At 40.3% G+C, this 19,851-nt stretch overlaps 1 protein-coding gene across 3 annotated transcripts in view; it reads left to right on the top strand.

The window, feature by feature from the left end:
* CFAP61 (cilia and flagella associated protein 61) overlaps positions 1–19,495 on the top strand; it is a 419,682-nt gene extending 400,187 nt beyond the window's left edge. For 2 of the 3 annotated variants that reach the window (XM_049868785.1, XM_049868787.1), the window contains 2 exons: positions 2,463–2,553; positions 18,898–19,495. In XM_049868785.1, coding sequence (XP_049724742.1) covers positions 2,463–2,553; positions 18,898–19,098 — 292 coding nt within the window. In that variant the 3' untranslated portion in view covers positions 19,099–19,495. The remainder of the gene's footprint in view (positions 1–2,462; positions 2,554–18,897) is intronic. The other variant, XM_049868786.1, reaches the window with a different exon arrangement.
* The last annotated feature ends 356 nt before the right edge of the window (positions 19,496–19,851 follow it).

The following is a 19,851-nucleotide window of genomic DNA, read 5'->3' on the forward strand; positions in this document are numbered from 1 at the left end:
GTTCGAATCCACAGGTGCTCCTTGTGAACTCTATGGGGCAGTTCTACTCTGTCCTGTAGGGTCGCTACGAGTCGGAATCGACTCAACAGCAGCAGGTTTTGGAATGTTGGATAAGGAGTCCCTGGGTCGTGCAAATGGTCGGTGTGTTTAGCCGCTAACCAAAATGTTGGAGGTTTAAGTCCACCCAGAGGTGCCTCGGAGGCAGGAGCTGGTGGCCTACTTCCGAAAGATCAGCCAGGGAAAACCTTACAGAGCACAGTTCCAGTCGGACACACATGCGATCACCCTGAGTTGAGGTCGACTCAGTGGCAACTGGGTTAATGCTGGATACGGTGTAATGGCGGGGGGGGGGGGAGGTGTTGGGGGGCATTGAGTTATGTTAATGGTGGTGGCATTTTTTGGAAAAGAATAAAGTTAATGGTGGCACAACATGAAAAATATAATCGATGTCACTGAATTGTAGGAGTTGTGTTGGCAAATGTTTTGGTGTGTCTATTTTCACCACAATAAAATATATGCAATGAAATGACACCTGCTGGGAGGAAATGGGCCTGGGCTGCCCTTCACCTACCCACTGCCTTTGTGCCGCCCCCACGGCCCCCCAAAGGGTCTTGTCTACCAAGAGTTTGGGCCCTGGTTTGTGAACTAGGACACTGAACATGCAACTTCCTCCTTGTCCAGACCAAACCCAGTTCTGAAATAATCAGTGAACAAGCCTCACCCCAGCCTCATACAAGGGTCTTTTTGTTTTTTTATAACTAAAGCACATGTGTGCTCGGCAGGTAAATGATAATAGCTAGAATTTAAAATGTCCCTATAAACCATAGCCCCTTGTACATTGTAGAAAATAGAGACTCCAACAGCTCACCTCCCAAGCAAACACCTCGACATCGCTTTAGAGGCCCTTTCGTGTAAAACCAAAGCTTCAAGCCACACAGACATCCATTTCTGAAGCCGTTGGCAAGGTCGATGTGCATAGTGTTGGGTTCTTGGGAGAACACTACTCTGTTTCTGAAAGAAATACTGGAAGCCACAAGGTTTTTAAATCTTTTATGAAAATTGCTACAGAGACCCATTTTCTCTTTAAAAAAAAAAGTGAATTTTCCTTTGCAAGTTGCCCCTAGGAATCACCACGGAAGCAGTAATAAAAGTCAACCACTTCCGAAGTCAGCCACTCGGTCTGGTGTCAAGGGCGTTTTTTCATTATCGTGCTTGGCTTTAATGGAACCCAAGAGTTCTTTCTTGAGAGAGAAAGGAAAATCGAAATAGAGCCCTATAAACATCTTTCCCTTTTATAAACAAAAATGGCTGCTATGATGAATTCTGGGACTCTTGGTAGCAAACAGCTTGCTACAGAGATTATTTATCACCTTCTGTACAAAGATCCCATAATGGTTTACACAAGTGGCGGTGGCGAGGAGTGTGAAAGAAAGAAAACTTCAGTTCTCCTAGGTCACTGGTATTTAAACCATTTAACACACTGTGATGGGACATGGGTTTGTCCAAAATCCAGAGTCTGGTCATTCTGTTCATCTTTTAATGCCCCAGTGGTCCTGGGACTCCTGACCTCATTCCTAAAAACTACCTTTACTTCTCAGGAAATAGAGAATGCTCGTCTGCAATAGTCTACGCGCCCGCGACAGTCCTGTCTTCCCCTGTGCACACACGTGACATCCGCTGACAGTCATGGCAGCACCTCCCTCGCATCCAGAGGAGAGTGAAGCCCACGTAGTCAGCGTGTCCTGACCCTGCAGAAGTTTAGTTTCATGTCTGAAGACACTTAGCATTAAAGTAAGAGCTAAAACAATAAACATTCTTGGCTATTCTAAGAATGCATCAAATTTTCAGCTCCGACCTGTAAATAAAGGACGACCATATTGTTCTCCATGTCAGAAAGCATTTATTCAAACAGTTTTCAGTGAAAAGTTCACAGATATAAACACCAAAAGAGCTGCTCTCCTCAAAAGAGATTCAATTAGGCGTCAGTGCAATTGTGTGAAGACCATGTCGCAACACCGAGGTGGCCTGCTTTTCTGGTCATTATTAATCCAGAAACCTTAATGATGAACAACACTTCTATTATTGTCTACCCAAATTTAATTTGTTTATGCAGCAGTTCAGTTAATCCTGCAATCTGTTTTTCTCCGATGAGGGCAGGTAATAGAGCCACCGTTCTTTACAAGTCTTCAGGCTTTTAAATCCCGATAACATCAGGATTCTTCACTGGGTCTTGCCCCAGCTCTGAATTAAACCACTTTAAATGTAATTATGGAACCTGGCCTTACATCAGGAACATCCATTTAAAGAATTGATTGGCTAGGCTGTTATACAAGGCATTTTATGAGCAAACGATTGTGAAGGGGCCAGAGCTGTAATTTAAAAAGGCAAAAAAAGCAGGTAAATACTTTATTAGTGATAATGAGAGGTTTGCCAGATAACTGAATCTTTTTTCCCCTCACTAGCTACTTCACGGAGCCGTGGTGCATGGCCCTCTTCCACGATCGTTTTATTGATCTCAGGAAAGAGTTGCGCCAAATCTTAACCTCCAAGGAGGTAAGAGTGATCAATGGATATGTAGAGTCTTCCTTGCAAATTATAAGCAGTTTATATTTCTTGATCATTTGGACTTTTCCCTATATTCCCACCCGTATGGTTTTACTTTTTAAACCAACTGTACCTCATATAAGCAAACTATTGAGTATGTGAACATAGACGGTGATATCTCAGGCAAAGTAGTAGGTATTTAAATCCCTTTGTTGGGGGCAAATTTTCTTTTTCCATTTTACCAGTAACTGTATTTTCATTATCAGCTAACAGTGAAGGCTAAAAGCTGAATATGAGTTGTATTTGCTTGTCCCCAAGAATGAAGATTGCGTTCCTGTAGCTTCTGTCTATATTTGCCAGTAAACATTTGTATTTGGAAGATGTAGAGGGGAGTCATCCAGATGTTAAAACATACTCCTTTTATAACTGAAACTTCTTTCTCACACTCATTCAAGATTGACTAGAAGGTAGGCTACAAGTCCCAAAGGTTCCATGCTCAGCAAGAAAGTTGACTCTGCAGTGAAATAGCCAGATAGTTGTGAAACTTTAAATTAAATTATATTCTTTCATTTAATACTGGAGTCTGTAACAGAGCTAAGGAAGTTAACAGCTGTGCTCAGAGTGGTCAAATATTGAGCCTACACTCTACCTTGCTTCACTCAGACAAGGGCTGGGACCTGGCTCATTAGTTTCTGCCTTGTTTTACTGTCCAAAGGGGTGAGTCCTATGTCTTTGGTGTCACTTCCACTTGAGAGTCCCATGACGCTTGTCATTCTGAGTGGTCTAGGCATCACAGCTGTAGACCATGTATCAAATACCAACTGGGGTCTGGCCGCAACATGCACCACCTCAGTTAGTCATAACAAGAACCCTATAAGGTGGCTGGATTGGTATGCTTCCATTTTGGGGGGATGCTCCCAAGTGGTATGCTCCCAATTTTACCAATGAGGAAACTGAAGCTTGTCGATTTTAAATAACCCACCGTGGCTTACCAGCTAGATACGACCAGCAAGATTCAAACTTGAGTGTCTTTCACTCCATAGCCAGGAATATAGGCACTGAACCATTCCAGCTGAGCTGTGTGGCTGGGCACTATCTCCTCATTGCCCCCTTTTCATTTTGCCTCCTGGGGTCCAAGATAGGAAATTTAAATAACTTTCCAATCTGAAGTAGATTCAGATTGGGAAACATAGGTTTAAAATTTAAACCAAACTCAAATGTCTTTAGGATCTGCACAGGTAAGAACCAGGCAAGTAAATATAAATGAGGGGCCAACAAGCACATGAAAAGATACTGAGCATCATTAGCCATCAGGGAGATGCAAATCAAAACCACAATGAGATACCACCTCGAGCCCATTAGAATGGCAAGGATTAAAAAAAAAAAAAAAAGGAAAACAACAGGTATTGGAGGGGATTTGGAGGAATTGGAACCCTCATCCATTGCTGATGGGAATGAAAAAATGGTACAACCACTGTGGAAAACAGTTTGACGGTTCCTCAAAAAGTTAAACATGGAAATATCATATGACCCAGCAGCAATCCTGATCTTGGGTGTATACCCAAAAGAAGTGAAAGTAGGAATGGAAACAGAAACATGTACACCAATGTTCACTGCAGCACTTTTCACAATAGCCAAATGGTAAAAACAACCTAAACGTCCGTCAAAATGTGGTATATATATCCAATGGAATATTACTCAGCCATATAAAGAGAAATGAAGTACCAATACCCACCTCAGCATGGATGAACCTTGGGGACATTATGCTGAGCAAAATAAGTCGGTCACAAAAGGACAAATACTGAAATAAGCAAGTATATAGAATATGAACCTTATTAGTGGTTTCCAGGGTGCGAGGAGTCCCTAGGTGGCACAAACAGTTAAGCGTTCAACTACTAGCCCAAAGGTTGGCAGTTCAAACCCACGCAGAGGTACCTTGGAAAACAAGCCTGGCATTTGCTTCCCAAAGGTCATTGCCTTGAAAACCCTCTGGAACAGTTCTACTCTGCATACATGGGGGTCACTGCGAGTTGTAATCAACTCCACGGCAACTGACAACAACAGGAGTGGGGGGAGGGGGACAGAGGGAGTTTTTGCTTGAGGAGCACTGATTTATATTAATGGCGGTATAATAACTAGGAAAAAGATGAGGATAAAATTGTGCAACATGAAGAGTGTAATCAATGTCATTGAGTTGTGCATGTAGGAATTGTTGGATTGGCAAATATTTTGTGTATATTTGTACCACAATAAAAAAAATACTTATATGCTATAGAGAAAAATATATATATAAACGAGGGAGGTGGAGGAGTCTATGAATAAATGCAAAGGTTAGACACTGCTAAAGTCCTTCAAATTATATATATAATTATATGGACATATATACCAAAAAAACACCTATTGCCATCGAGTCAATTCCAACTCATAGTGACCCCATAGGACAGAGTAGAACTGCCCCATATAGTTTCCAAGGAGCTCCTGACAGATTCGAGCTGCCGACCTTTTGGTTAGCGGCCATAGCTCTTAACCACTACGCCACCAGGGTTTCCAGCTACATATATATATATATATATATATATATATATATTCCTCAAGTATCAGCTATCTTGTTATACAACATTTTGCACTTACAACAGGAATAAAAAAATCTACTATCAGACTATTTTACACATTAATGACGTACGTACTCTGGCAGTAATAAATGCCGAGGTATGAGGTGAGAATAATATTTGATGTGATGGTTAAGGTTATATGTCAACTTGACTGGGCCATGATTCTCAGTGGTTTGGCAGTTATGTAATGATGTAATTTGGCAGTTATGTAATGGTGTCATTTGGCAGTTGTGTAATGATGTGGTCATCCTCCGTTTTCATATAACACTGATTTTCGCATTAACGACCTGGTCTTTGGAACCTAACCATGTCGATAAGTGAGGAGTGGGTGTGTATATAATTGAAAGATGCTTCAGGCCAAACAGATCCCTGCAGTTCATCCTGCGGCTGTGAGGAGATCAGCTTAGGTTGAAATCTGAACCTGAGCTGAAAGGCTGGTGTTTACTCCTCAGACCTACTCCCTTTCTCTCAGGGTGTAATCTTCAGCTCACTACTGCCCCATAGTAAAAAGTTTCATTAGTTTTCTAGTTATCCCATGAAAACTCTGAGCCTGATTCCTTCTAATCTCAGATCCAAGCTCCTCAGTTGACATTTTGCATAGAGCCAAGAGGACTTAGACATCAGGCTTCACATCCAGCCTTAACATTCCCTTCACCTTACCAAGTATACTGTCAAACCCAATGACAGTGGCTTTTCACGGCAACTCAGGACATTCGAGGAAGACACACTAAGGGCTCCCCAACCATTCTTTTGAATTGTCTAGATTTCCAAAAAATGAAACACACTCCTTTTATTCTTCTAGAAGAAAACTCTTCTTTGAGGGATTGTTCTGTTTTCAACATTTCCATTTGTCATATGGGAAGGGGTACCAGAAGAGGTGGTGTAGGGAGGTGGCTGCCTCTTACTCAGCTGCGCCACTCGCTGTGACCTGCAGCAGATTCACAGATTCCTAAGAAACAGGACATAGCTATGCTCACCTCAGACAGCTATGGGAGGAAAAAGGAGGGAATGTGTGCAAGCACATGGCACAGAAGAAGGACTCTGTAAATGTCGGCCACCATGAGTAACAGTCACAGTGGAGATGGGTGACAATGGAAGCAGTAGTCACATAAACAGACATGCAAGAATTTCATTTTAGAATCCGGGGATAGGAAAATTTTTAAAAATACCCTTCAGTAAAGAATAACAATAATCCTTTTTCTCAAATGTTAGTATGATGTACCTCTTTCTTTTCACTTTATACCTTGATTTCAGAGAAATGCATAAGTTCAATCCTATTAAAGATATTATTATATGGTTTGGTACATAAATTTTCTTCTCCCTCCACATGTGAAGAGAGAAATAAATGACAATTAAATGTGACTGTTATTATAAATCACTTCAAATCTATATATTGTTTATTTATTTTTTTTTTTAAAAAAAAAGCTCATTATAAGACATCTTAAATCATTTTAGGGTAGTAAAGAGAACAGACTATAAATCCACTGGCACTACGTTTGGGCTGTGGCTGTGGCTGAGGCCAGAGTCATTGATAAAGGCTAAACTTTGTGTAGTCAAATTATCTTTCAAAATCTTTTAACAAAGATATAATAATTACAAACATATATGCACTTAACAACAAAGTCCCAAGATATAAGAAGCAAAAATTGACAGAATTGAAGGATGAAATAGACAAGTTTACAATAATAGAGACTTCAATACTCCACTTTTAATAATGGGCCAGATGACCACAAGGAAGGTCAATAAGGAAATAGAAGACTTAAACAACACTATGAACCAACTAGACCTAACATACCTATAAAGAACAGTCCAAGTGCACAGGAACGTTCTCCAGGATAGACCATATGTTAGGCCACAAGCAAGTGTCAATAAATTTAAAGAGATTGAAACATTACAAAGTTCCTTCTCTGACCACAGTGGAATGAAACTAGAAATCAATAATGAAGGAAAACTGGAAAATTCACAAATATGTGAAAGTTAAACAACATGCTCTTAAACAACCAATAGGTTAAAGAAGAAATCGCAGAGGAGATAGAAAATACTTTGAGACAAATAAAAACAAAAGTACACCGTAACAAAACTTATGAAATGAAGGGAAAGCAGTGCTCAGAGGGAAATTTATAGCTGTGAATGCGAATGCTATAAAAGAAAAAAGAAAAATATCTAAAATCAGTAAATTAACTTTAAGTTAATTTATTAAAAAATCAGTAACTTTACAACTTAAAGAACTAGAAAGAAAGGATTAAACTAAACCCAATGCATTCAGGAGGAAGGAAATAATAAAGATAAGAACAAAGATAAATGAAATAGAGAATGGAAAAACAATAGAGGAAATCAACAAAACTCTTAAGTTGGTTCTTTGGACAGATCAACAAAATTGACAAACCCTTAGCTATACTAAGAAAAAAGAGAGAAGACTCAATTAACTAAAATCAGAAATGAAAGTGGGAAGAAATAAAAAAAAATTACAAGAAAATACTGTGAAGAGTTATACAAAAAATAAATAAGCTAGATGAAATAGACAAACTCATAGAAACACAAAAACTATCAAAACTGACTAAAGAAGAAATAGAAAATCTGAACAGACCTATAGCAAATGAAAAGATTGAATCAATAATCAAAAACCTCACAACAAAGAGAAGCTCAGGACTAGATGGCTTCACTGGAGAATTTGACCAAAAATCAAAAGAATTAACACAAATCCTTCTCAAACGCTTCCAAAAAATAGAAGAAGATGAACACTTTTTAACTCATGCTGTGAGGCTAGCATTACCCTGATACCAAAGCCAAATGAAGACATCACAAGAAAACTGCAGATCAAAATCCCTTATGATGGAGTCAAGCTTTTGGGACCTTCGTTTGCTGATGTGGCAAGACTCAAAATGATGAAGAAAGAGTTGCAAGTATCCAGTTTGAATCTAGGAAAATTGGAAATCGTAAAAAATGAAATAGAGCACATAAAGATCAATATCCTAGGGGTTAATGAGCTGAAATGGACTGCTACTGGTCATTTGGAATAGGACAATCATATGGTCTACTATGCCAGGAATGACAACTTGGGAAGAAATGGCATTGCGTTCATCATCCAAAAGAACATTTCAAGATTATTCTGAAGTACAATGCTGTCAGTGATAGGATAATATCCATATGCCTACAAGGAAGACCAGTTAATATGGCTATTACTCAAATTTATGACCAACCACTAAGGCCAAAGATGAAGAAATTGAAGATTTTTTACCAACTTTTGCAGTCTGAAATTGATCGAACATGCGATCAGGATGCACTGATAGTTACTGGTGATTGGAATGAGAAAGTTGGAAACAAAGAAGAAGGATCAGTAGTTGGAAAATATGGCCTTGGTAGTAGAAACAATGCCAGAGATCACACAATTCAATTTTGCAAGACCAACGACTTCATTGCAAATACCTTTCTTCACTAACGTAAACAGCAACTATACACATGGACCTTGCCAGATAGAGTACAGAGGAATCAAATCTGTGGAAAGAGACAATGGAAAAGCTCAATATCATCAGTCAGAACAAGGCCAGGGGCAGGCTGCAGATCAGACCATCAATTACTCATATGCAAGTTCAAGTTGAAACTAAAGAAAATTAGAACAAGTCTACAAGAGCCAAAGTACGACCTTGAGTATATCCCACCTGAATTTAGAGACCATCTCAAGAATAGGTTTGACACACTGAACACTAATGACCAAAGACCAGATGAGTTATGGAATGACATCAAGAACATCATCCATGAAGAAAGCAACAGGTCATTAAAAAGACAGGGGAGAAAGAAAAGAACTAAATAGCTGTCAGAAGAGACTCTGAAACTTACTCTTGAATGTCGAGTAGCTAAAACAAAACTAAGAAATGATGAAGTAAAAGAGCTGAACAGAAGATTTCAAAGGGCAGCTCGAGAAAACAAAGTAAAGTATTGTGATGACATGTGCAAAGACGTGGAGGAAGAAAACCAAAAGGGAAGAACACGCTCAACATTTCTTAAGCTGAAAGAACTGAAGAAAAATTTCAAGCCTCGAGTTGCAATACTGAAGGATTCTGTGGGGAAAATATTAAATGATGTAGGAAGCATCAAAAGAAGATGGAAGGAATACACAGAGTCACTATACCAAAAAGAATTGGTAAATGTTCAACCATTTCAGGAGGTAACGTATGATCAGGAGCCGATGGTACTGAAGGATGAAGTCCAGGCTGCACTGGCGAAAAACAAGGCTGCAGGAATTGACGGAATACCAGTTGAGATGTTTCAACAAACAGATGCAGCACTGGAAGTGCTCACTCATCTATGCCAAAAAATTCAGAAGACAGCTACCTGGCCAACCGATTGGAAGAGATCCATACTTATGCCTATTCCCAAGAAAGGTGATCCATGATACTGTTCAGAAATTATTGAACAGTACCATTAATAGCACATGCAAGCAAAATTTTGCTGAAGATCATTCAAAAGTGGCTGCAGCAGCATATCGACAGGGAACTGCTAGAAATTCAAGCTGGATTTAGAAGAGGATGTGGAACCAGGGACATCATTTCTGACGTCAGATGGATCCTGGCTGAAAGCAGAGAATACCAGAAAGATGTTTACCTGTGTTTTATTGACTACGCAAAGGCATTCAACTCTGTGGCTCATAATAAGTTATGGATAACATTGCAGAAAATGGGAATTCTGGAACTCTCAATTGTGGTTATGAGGAATCTGTACATGAATCAAGAGGCAGTCATTCAAACAGACGAAGGGGATGCTGTGTGGTTTAAAATCAGGAAAGGTGTGCATCGGGGTTGTATCCTTTCACCATACTTATTCAATCTGTATGCTGAACAAATAATCTGAGAAGCTGTACTATATGAAGAACAGGGCATCAGTATCGGAGAAAGACTCATTAACAACCTGCTTTATGCATATGACATAACTTTGCTTGCTGAAAGTGAAGAGGACTTGAAGCACTTACTGATGAAGATCAAAGACCACAGCCTTCAGCGTGGATTGCACTTCAACATGAAGAAAACAAAAATCCTAACATCTGGACCAATAAGCAACATCATGATAAACAGGGAAAAGATTGAGGTTATCAAGGATTTCATTTTACTTGAATCCACAATCAACACCCATGGAAGCCGCAGTCAATAAATCAAAAGATACATTGCTTTGGGCAAATCGGCTACAAAGGACCTCTTTAAAGTGTTGAAAAGCAAAGATGTCACCTTGAGGACTAAGGTGTACCTGACCCAAACCATGGCGTTTTCAATCACCTCGTATGCATCCGAAAGCTGGACAATGAATAAGGAAGACCAAAAAATTGATGCCTTTGAATTGTGGTGTTGGCAAAGAATATTGAACATACCATGGACTGCCAAAAGAATGAACAAATCTGTCTTTGAAGAAGTACAACCAGAATGTTCCTTAGAAGCAAGGATGGCGAGACTGCATCTTACATGCTTTGGACATGTTATCAGAAGGGATCAGTCCCTGGAGAAGGACATCATGCTTGGTAAAGTAGAAGGTCAGTGAAAAAGAGGAAGACCCTCAAGGAGATGGATTGACACAGTGGCTGCAACAATGGGCTCAAGCATAGCAACAACTGTGACAATGGCATAGGACCAGGCAGTGTTTTGTTCTGTTGTGCATAGGGTTGCTATGAGTTGCAACCAACTCGATGGCACATAACAAGAACAACAACACAAATCCTTCTCAAACTCTTCCAAAAAATAGAAGAGGATGAACACTTTTTAACACATTCTGTGAGGCTAGAATTACCCTCATGCCAAAGCCAAAGGAAAGCATCACAAGAAAAGAAAACTACAGATCAATATCCCTTATGAATATACATGCAAAAATCTTCAACAAAATATTGGAATATCAATTCTAGCAGCATATCAAAAGGCCTATACACCTTGACCAAGTGGGATATATCCCAGGAATGCAAGGGTGGTTCAGCGTAAGAAAATTAATCAGTGTTATACACTACATTAATAGAATGAAGGAAAAGAACCACAGGATCATCATAATGAATGGAGAAAAAACATTTGACAAAAGTCAAATGCTATTCGTGATAAAAAACACAAAACTAGGAACTTCTTCAACCTCATAAGGGGCATTTATGAGACCTCCCTCCCCTAGCTAACATCGTACTCAATAGTAAGTGACTGAAAGTTTTCCCTCTGAGATCAGGAACAAGACAAGGATGCCCGCCTTTGCCACTTCTGTTTAACCTTGTACTGGTAGATCTAGCCAGAGCAATTAGGCAAGAAAAAGAAATTAAAAGCATCCGCATTGGAAAGGAAGAAATAAGCCTACCTCTATTTGCTAATGACATGATCTTATACATAGAAAACCCTGAATAATCCACAAAAAAGTATTAGAACTAATGAATGAATTAGCAAAGTTGCAATATACAAGGTAAATATACAAAAATGAGTTGTATTTCTATAAATAGCAATGAACAATCTGAAAATGAAATTATTAAAACAGTTGCACTTACAGTAGCATCAAAGAGAATAAAATACTTAGGAATGAATTAGATCAAGAAAGTGCAAGACATATACACTGAAAACTATAAAACATTGCTGAAAGAAATTAACAAAGACCTAAATAAATAAAAAGACATTCCATGTTCATAGATTGGAAGACTTAATATTGTTAAAATGACAATATTCTCCAAGTAATCTATAGATTCGGTGCAATTCCTATCAAAACCCACTGGCCTTTTTTGCAGAAAATGGGAAAGCTGACCCTAAAGTTTATCTGAATTTGCAAGCGTCCTGAATAGCCAAAACAATTCTGAAAAACTGAACAAAGTGAAAGGACTCACGCTTTCCAGTGTCAAAACTTTCCAGTGTCAAAACAATGAGGTACTGGCATAGGAGGGACATATAAATCAAAGGGATAGAACTGAGAGTTCAGAAATAAAGCCACATATCTATGACCAGTTGATTTTTGACAAGGATAACAACACCATTCAATTGTGAAAGAATAGTTCCTTCAACAAATGGTTTGATGACAACTGGATCCACAGAAGAATGAAGTTGTCTCATACCATATGCAAAAATTAACAAAAATGGATCAAAGACCTAAGTGTAAGAGCTAAAAATATAAAATACATAGAAGAAAAGATAGGAGTAAATCTTTGTGATCTTGGATTTGGCAACAGCTTCTTAGCAATGACACCAAAAGGATAAGCAACAAAAGAAAAATATAAATTGTACTTCATTGAAACTAAAAACATTTGTGCATCAAAGAATACTATCAAGAAAGTGAAGAGAAAATCCACAAAATGGAAGAAAATACTTGCAAATCCTATTTATGGAGAAGTGTCTTATACTCCGATATATAAAGAACTCTTACAACTCAACAACAAAAAGATAACAACCCAATGAAAAATGAGCGAAGGATTTGAATACACATCTTTACAAAAAGGTATATGTGATGGTTAAGGTTGTGTGTTAACTTGGCTGGGCCATGATCTCAGTGATTTGGAAGTTATATAATGATGTAGTTTGGCAGTTATGTAATGGTGTAGTCATCCTCCATGATGTGATCTGATGTGATCAGCCAATCAATTGTAAGGAGAGTTTCCTCAGGGGTGTGGTCTGCATCCTATAGATAGATAGGTGGATAGATGGATAGAGAGATAGATAGGTAGGTAGGTAGGTAAGTAGGTTAGATAGGTAGGTAGATGATAGATAGGTAGAAAGAAAGAAGGAAGGAAGGAAGTATGTATGTATGTATGCTCTGGCAAAGCTCACTTGCTCTGGATCTTGCATCTGGCTTGTCATCATCTGACCTCTGGTTCTTGGCACTTGAGCCAGCTGCCTGCTGTATTGCCTGCCAATCTTGGGATTCATCAGCCTCCACAGCCTGTGAGCCAGCGGTCTTCCATCTTACTTGCCAATCTTGGGATTTGTTGGCCTCCTCAGCCTGTAAATCAGCAGCCTGCCATCTTATCTGCTGATATTGGATTCTTCAGTCTTCGCAGCCCATAAGACAACAGTCTGCTGTCTGATGTGGCAATCTTTGGTTTGTCACCCCTGCAGCTACTTGAGTCAGGGGAAGCCTTCAGCCTGACGCCTGACCCATGTACCTGGGACTTGGGACTTGCCAACCTCTACAACTGTGTGAGCCATTTCCTTGAGATAAATCAAGGAATGTGCGCGTGTATGTGTGCGTACACTTGACTGGTTTTGCTTCTCTAGAGAAAAAGAAATAAAATTTATTATTATTTTTTAAGCCAGACTAACATAGTATGAAAAAAAAAAAAAAAAAGAAAAATGCTCAATGTCATTAGTCATGAGGGATATGGAAATCAAAAGCACAACGAAATGTTCTTTCGCACCCACTAGACTGGCTCTAGGTGTCCCTAGGTGGCCCAAATGGTTAAACACTTGACTACGAACTAAAAGGCTGATTGTTCAGACCCACCCAGAATCTCCTTGGAAGAAAGCCCTGGCAGTCTGCTTCTGAAAGGTCATAGCCTTGAAAACCCCATGAAGTGCGGCTCTACTCTGCAACACACAGGGCTGCCATGAGTCTGAATTGACTGGACAGCAACTGGTTACTGGCTGGTTAGGATGGCTGTAATAAAAAAAAAAAAAAACGTAAATTACAAGAATTGGTGGAGAAATAAGAAACTCTGTACATTGCTGGTAGAATAGAAAATGGTGTGGCTGCTTTAGAAAACAGTTTGGCAGTTCCTCAAAAAGTTAAAAATAGAATTAGCATACGACATAGCAATTCCACTCCTAAGTATATACTTAAGAGAATTGAAAAGAGCTAGTCACACAAATACTTCTACACCAATGCTCAACAGCACTAGTCACAATAGCCAAAAGGTGGAAACAACTTAAACGTTCCTCAACAAATGAATGGATAAACAAAATATGAAATATCCATACAATGCATGGAATATTTTCATCCATACAAAAGAATGAAGTACTGATACATTTTAAAAGGTGGTTGAATTTAGAAAACATTATAATAAGAGCAATCAGACACAAAAGATCACCTACTTATATGTGGAAATGATAGGTGAGATGTCACAAATGGGCATTGTGTGAATTCAGGTGGTCAGACAGTGAGAGATGGAATGGTGACACTGGGAGGTGAGCCAGTCACAGTGTGAAGGGTGAGATGTTCACGCTATGAGAGGTGAGACTATCACACTGAGCAGTGAGATTTTCATACTGAAAGATGAGATGTGCTCACTGTGAGAGGTGAGAGGGTCAACAGTGTGAGAGGCGAGCTGTCACACTGAGAGATGAGATGGTTAAAGTGTGGTATGTAAGGTGACCACACTAAGAGTGAGAGGGTTACACTGTAAGATGTAAAATAGTCACGCTGTGTGATGGGCACAGTGTGACATGTGTGATGGGAACACTGAGAGAGGTGAGGTGGACACCCTGTGAGAAGTGAGATGTTCACACTCTGTCATGATATGGTCACACGGAACTCTAAGATGGTCATACTATGAGAAGTAAAATGGTCACTCTAAGAATGGTAATGGTCAGCCTGAGATGTGACACAGTCATACTGAGTAGTGAGATGGTCATAGTGTGAGAGATGATATTGTCATAGTGTGAGAGTTGAGATAATCACACTGAAAGAGGTGAAATTGTCACAATGTGAGAGGTAAGATGGTCACATACAAGGCATGGTGGTCACAGTGTGAACAATGAAATGGCCACTCTGTGAGATGTGTGATGATCAATCTGTAAGAGATGAGATGGTCATTGTGTGAAAGGTGAGATGGTCAAACTGTGACAGGTGACATTGTCACACTGAGAGGTGAGATGATCATACCAAAAGGTGTGACAGTTAAACTGAGTAAGTAGTATGACAGTCACGATCTGAGAGGTGAGATAGTTACACTGGGTGGTGAAAATGGTCATTCAGAGTAGTGAGGTGATCTGTGAGATTTGAATTTGTCACTTTACAAAGTGAGATGGTCAGACTTTGAGATGAGATTGTCAATGAAAGGTGAGATGGTCACATTGTGAGAGGTAAGAGAGTCATACTGAGAGGTGAGATTGTCACACTGGGAGGTAAGATAGTGTGAGAGGCAGAATAGTCACAGTGTAGTAGATGAGGTGGTTATTCTGTGAGAAATGACTGGTAGTTTGAGAGTTGAGGTGACCACAGAGAGAGAGGTGATAGGGTCATACCAAAGATGAGATGGTCACACTGAGTTGTGAGATAGATATAGTGAGAAAGGTGAGATGGACACGATATGAGATGGTCAAACTGAAAGGTTAGATGATTACACTGAAAGGTGACATGGTTTCACCGTGAGATGTCTGATGGTCACACTGAGAGGAGAGATGGTCACACAGAGATATGAGATGGTCACACCGTGAGGTGACATGAGTACATGGAGCGGTGGGATGTTCATAGCATGAGGAGAAATGGACATAGTGTGAGAATTGAGATGTTCACAGAGAGAGAGAGAAGATGGTCAACGTGGGGGATGTGAGATGATCACAGTGTAGAGGAGAAATGGTCACACTATGAAGGATGAGATGGTCACACTGAGAGGTGAGATGGTCACACTGAAGAGTGAGATGGTCACAGTATGAGAGGTGGGATGATCACACTTAATAGTCAGAAGTCACAGTGAGAAAGTAAAATGGTCACAGTCTGAGAAGTGACATTATCACACTGTGAGAGACGATATCACTCTGAGACATGAGCTGGTCACATCGAGGGGGCGATGGTAACACTGAGATGTAAGATGGTCACAGCGTGAGAGATAAGATGGTCTATGAGAGATGAGACTCTCCCACTGAGACATGAGACAGTCACAGTGCAAGAGCTGAAATGGTCAGTGTGAGAGGGGAGATGGTCACACTGTGAAAGGTAATATTGTATTAATGAGGTGTGGGATGGTCAGTCACATTGAGAGTTGAGATGGTCACATTTGGGAAGTAGGGTGGTCACACTGAGAGGTGTGATGGTCAAATTGAGAGGTGACATATTCACATTGAGTGGTGTGAGGGTCACTCACCCAGAGAGGAGAGATGGTCCCTGTGAGATGGTCACACTTTGAAGGGTGAGATGTTCAGTACCACTGTGAGAGGTGAAATAGTGACATTGAGGGTGAGACGGTCACATTGAGATGTGAGATGGTCATAGTGTGAGAGTTGAGGTGATCACACAGAAGTGGGGAGATGGTCATGAGAGTGCACACTATGAGAGAAGAGACAGTCACACTGAGAAGTGAGATGGTCACAGTGTTAGAGGTAGATGGTCACACTGAGGGGGTGAGAGGATCACATTGTAGAAGTGAGATAGCCACACTGTGAGAGGAAAGATGGTTACACTGTGATGGTGAGATAGTCAAAGTGTGAGAGTTGAGATGAAAAGAGAAGTTAGAAGATTACAGTAGAAGAGGTGAAATGATCACAATGATTGGTAATATGGCCACCGTGAGTTGTGAGATGGTTACCCTGAGTAGTGAGATGCTCACAGCGTGAGAGGTAAAATGGGTCACACTATGAAAGGTGACACGGTAGCCCTGAGAGATGAGATGCTTATACTGGGTGAGATGGTCACACTGTGAAAGGTACAATGATCAACTCTGAAAGATGAGATGGACACAAGAGTAGTGAGATGACCAAACAGTAAGAGGTGAGATGGTCACAGAGCGAGAAGATCACACTATAAGGTGAGATGGGCACAGCGAGTGATGAGATGGTCAGATTGATGTATAAGATGGTCACATTGAGAGGTGAAATGGTCACACTATGAGAGGTGAGATGGTCAGTATGATAGGTGACATGTCACAGCATTAGATGTGGGGTAGTCACACTGAGAGATGAGAGGGTCACACCTTGAGATAGTCACACTGAGAAATAGATTAGATGGACAAACTGAGTATGCGGACGAACACATTGTGAGATGTGGGATGGCCACTGTAAGTGGTGAGAAGGTCACAGTGTGAGCACTGAGATGGTCGCTGTATGAAAGGTGAGATGGTCACACTGAGAAGTGAGATGATCAGAGGGTGAAAGGTGAGGTTGTAACACTGAGATGTGACAGGGTCATACTGATTGGGATTGTGGCTCCTCTGAGTGGAATTGATAGAAGCGATATTGTCACATTGTGAGAGATTAGATGTTCATACTGTGAGATGGTCACAGTGTGAGAGGTGGATTGTCACATTGTGAGAGGTGATATGGGCACCATGAGAGGTGACATTGTCATACAGCAAGTTGAGAGTGTAACACTGAGACATGTGATTATGTCACCAAGGGTCACACTGAGGGGTAAGATGGTCACAGTGTAAGTCATGGGATGTCACACTGTGAGTGGTGAGATGGTGTCACTGTGAGAGGTGGGATTCTCACTCTGAGATGTGAGTTGGTCACCCTGTTACAGGGGAAATGATTATAGTATGAAAGGCTACTCTACAAGAATCCAGTATTTTCTTGAAAGTTCCATGTTGTGATTTTACACTATCCAACCCAAATAAAACAGCATCATCTAAACTGTTTTCATGTTGGTTTGATACAATTATCCAGAAAAAATTAAGGGAAAAAGAGCCAACCTAGTATACATTGCAGCATATATCCTTGGGGACATGTTGGTAGCTCTGTGACATTTCAGCATTCCCAGTGTATGGTTCCCAGCATCATTTGTCTTTTTCTCTCCCTGCCTTTGTTGAGCTGCTTTAAATCTGAAATCCTGTTGCCCTCACTGCCTGTTCTTCTAATTGCTGTGTGTATAATCTCAGCCATCTATTGGTGTCTTGCTTAAATAACCAAATGATAATTACATTAAAAACAGAAAACCAAACCCATTGCCATCAAATCGATTCCAGCTCATAGTGACCCTACAGGAAAGAGCAGAACTGCCCCATAGGGTCTCCAAGGCTGTAAATCCTGACAGAAGCAGACTGCCACATCCTTCTCCTGTGGAGTGGCTGGTGGGTTTGAACCTCCGACGTTTCGGTTAGCAGATGAGTGCTTAGCCACTGCACTACCGCCTTATACCTTGAATCTATTTTTCTATCTATAAGTTCTTACCATTAATGAATTAATAATCCAGTGGAACTCTGCGAGTAATCCATTCTTTATTTCTGTTTAAAACAAAATGTAGAATTATTGCAATTTCAAATAAATATACCATCCAAGTCCACAAGACTCATCCTTTAGGGAAATGTTCAATTATTACACTGTTCAGAAAGCACACAGCTCAGACCTTGGTGAGACACTTTCAGTAACATCCCTGCTATAGATGGGCAGATATGTGAGGAGGCAAATCCTGTAAAATCTTAACTGTAGAGTCCAGGTGTGGGATAGGTGGATGTTCACTGTACCATTTTGTCAACTTGATTGGATGTTTGGCATTTTTTATAATAAAACATTGGAGAGATCCCTGCAATATTATAGATAGGATTTTTAATTTCACATAACTTTATTCTCTCTGAGCCCTGTCTCTAAAGATATCAGTGAAATGTCGTTATACTGAGACTCGATCCCAGGGTTTTTGAGTCCTGTTTCTTCAAGACTGTAACAGAGTAAGCCATCTAGCAGTTTTCATGTAAGTATGTTTAATCACATCCTTTCTTTTTTTTTAAATGAGCAGAATCTACAGATAATATTTTTCTGAAGATCGAAGGCTTCAAATTACCACGTTGGAGGCTGAGCACAATCTTCTTTGTAGTGAAACTGCTTTCTTATTATGGTGCTAAATCCAAGTCATTTCAGTGTCTGGCCCTTGCTGTATTTCACAGGAGGAAGACCTTCCTTCCATAGAACAGATAGCCCATCAAATTGAAGACGAGGAAATCAGCATCCGTGAGAAGCCCCGGCAATACCTCCAACGAGTTTTCCAGGACACCATCTACAAAGCCCTGGTGGAGAAGAGCATCCTTGGTTACCTGCACTACAACCATTACCACCTGCCCATGTATGCGTGGCCCAGCATCATTTAGCGTGGCCCGGGCTCTGCTCTCCTCTTTTCCTACCTTACTTCCTGCAAGTGCTCTGTATAAATAGGAACTCCTCTGAAGCCGGCTTAACAGCAAAGCCTCCAGTTTTTGTCATTTCTATTCAGTCCACTCATGGTTTTTTTTAATTCAGTCCACTTATGCCTGTAGTTTTCAGTTGTTCCAGTAGGTGGCACTGGGTAGTGCCTCTCCGTTCTTGGGTAGAGATAGGCTTTACAAATACCAGGCGTGTCCTGTGCGGAATAATAATCCATTTTAGGAATAAAAGAGATCATACTGTGTAGAATATATTTTTACCTTGCATGTGATTCTGTTTGATATTTGGAAATACCCTGTCACCAGTTTTGTTAGTTCGTCACATGTTTACCCAGTAATACTTGCAGGTGATAAAAAAGACAATTGTGTGCCCAGAAGGTAAAATTAGTAAACGGGCGATAAGTTAAATCTGTATTCCAACATCAGAAGGATCGATGGTGTAAGGAAGTTCCGAAGAACTTTTGAAATAGGAAGCGGATATCACAACCCGATTCATGCTGCAGATCACCAGCAAAATATACCCGAAAACTGGGAAGATCAGGGAGCCCACCTACAGGTTTAGATTGTAAGAGGGTGGGTGGTGGGAAATTCATCGAGTGCATTTTCTTTGACCCTGAGCATGGCTGCTTTGCATCAAGAGGTCGCTGGTACATATCACCTGGAACGGGAATCAGAAACCCTGTTTTTGTTAATAAATGGAAC

This window comes from Elephas maximus, chromosome 25 (genome assembly GCF_024166365.1).
Source record: "Elephas maximus indicus isolate mEleMax1 chromosome 25, mEleMax1 primary haplotype, whole genome shotgun sequence".
Taxonomy (NCBI): Eukaryota; Metazoa; Chordata; class Mammalia; order Proboscidea; family Elephantidae; genus Elephas; species Elephas maximus.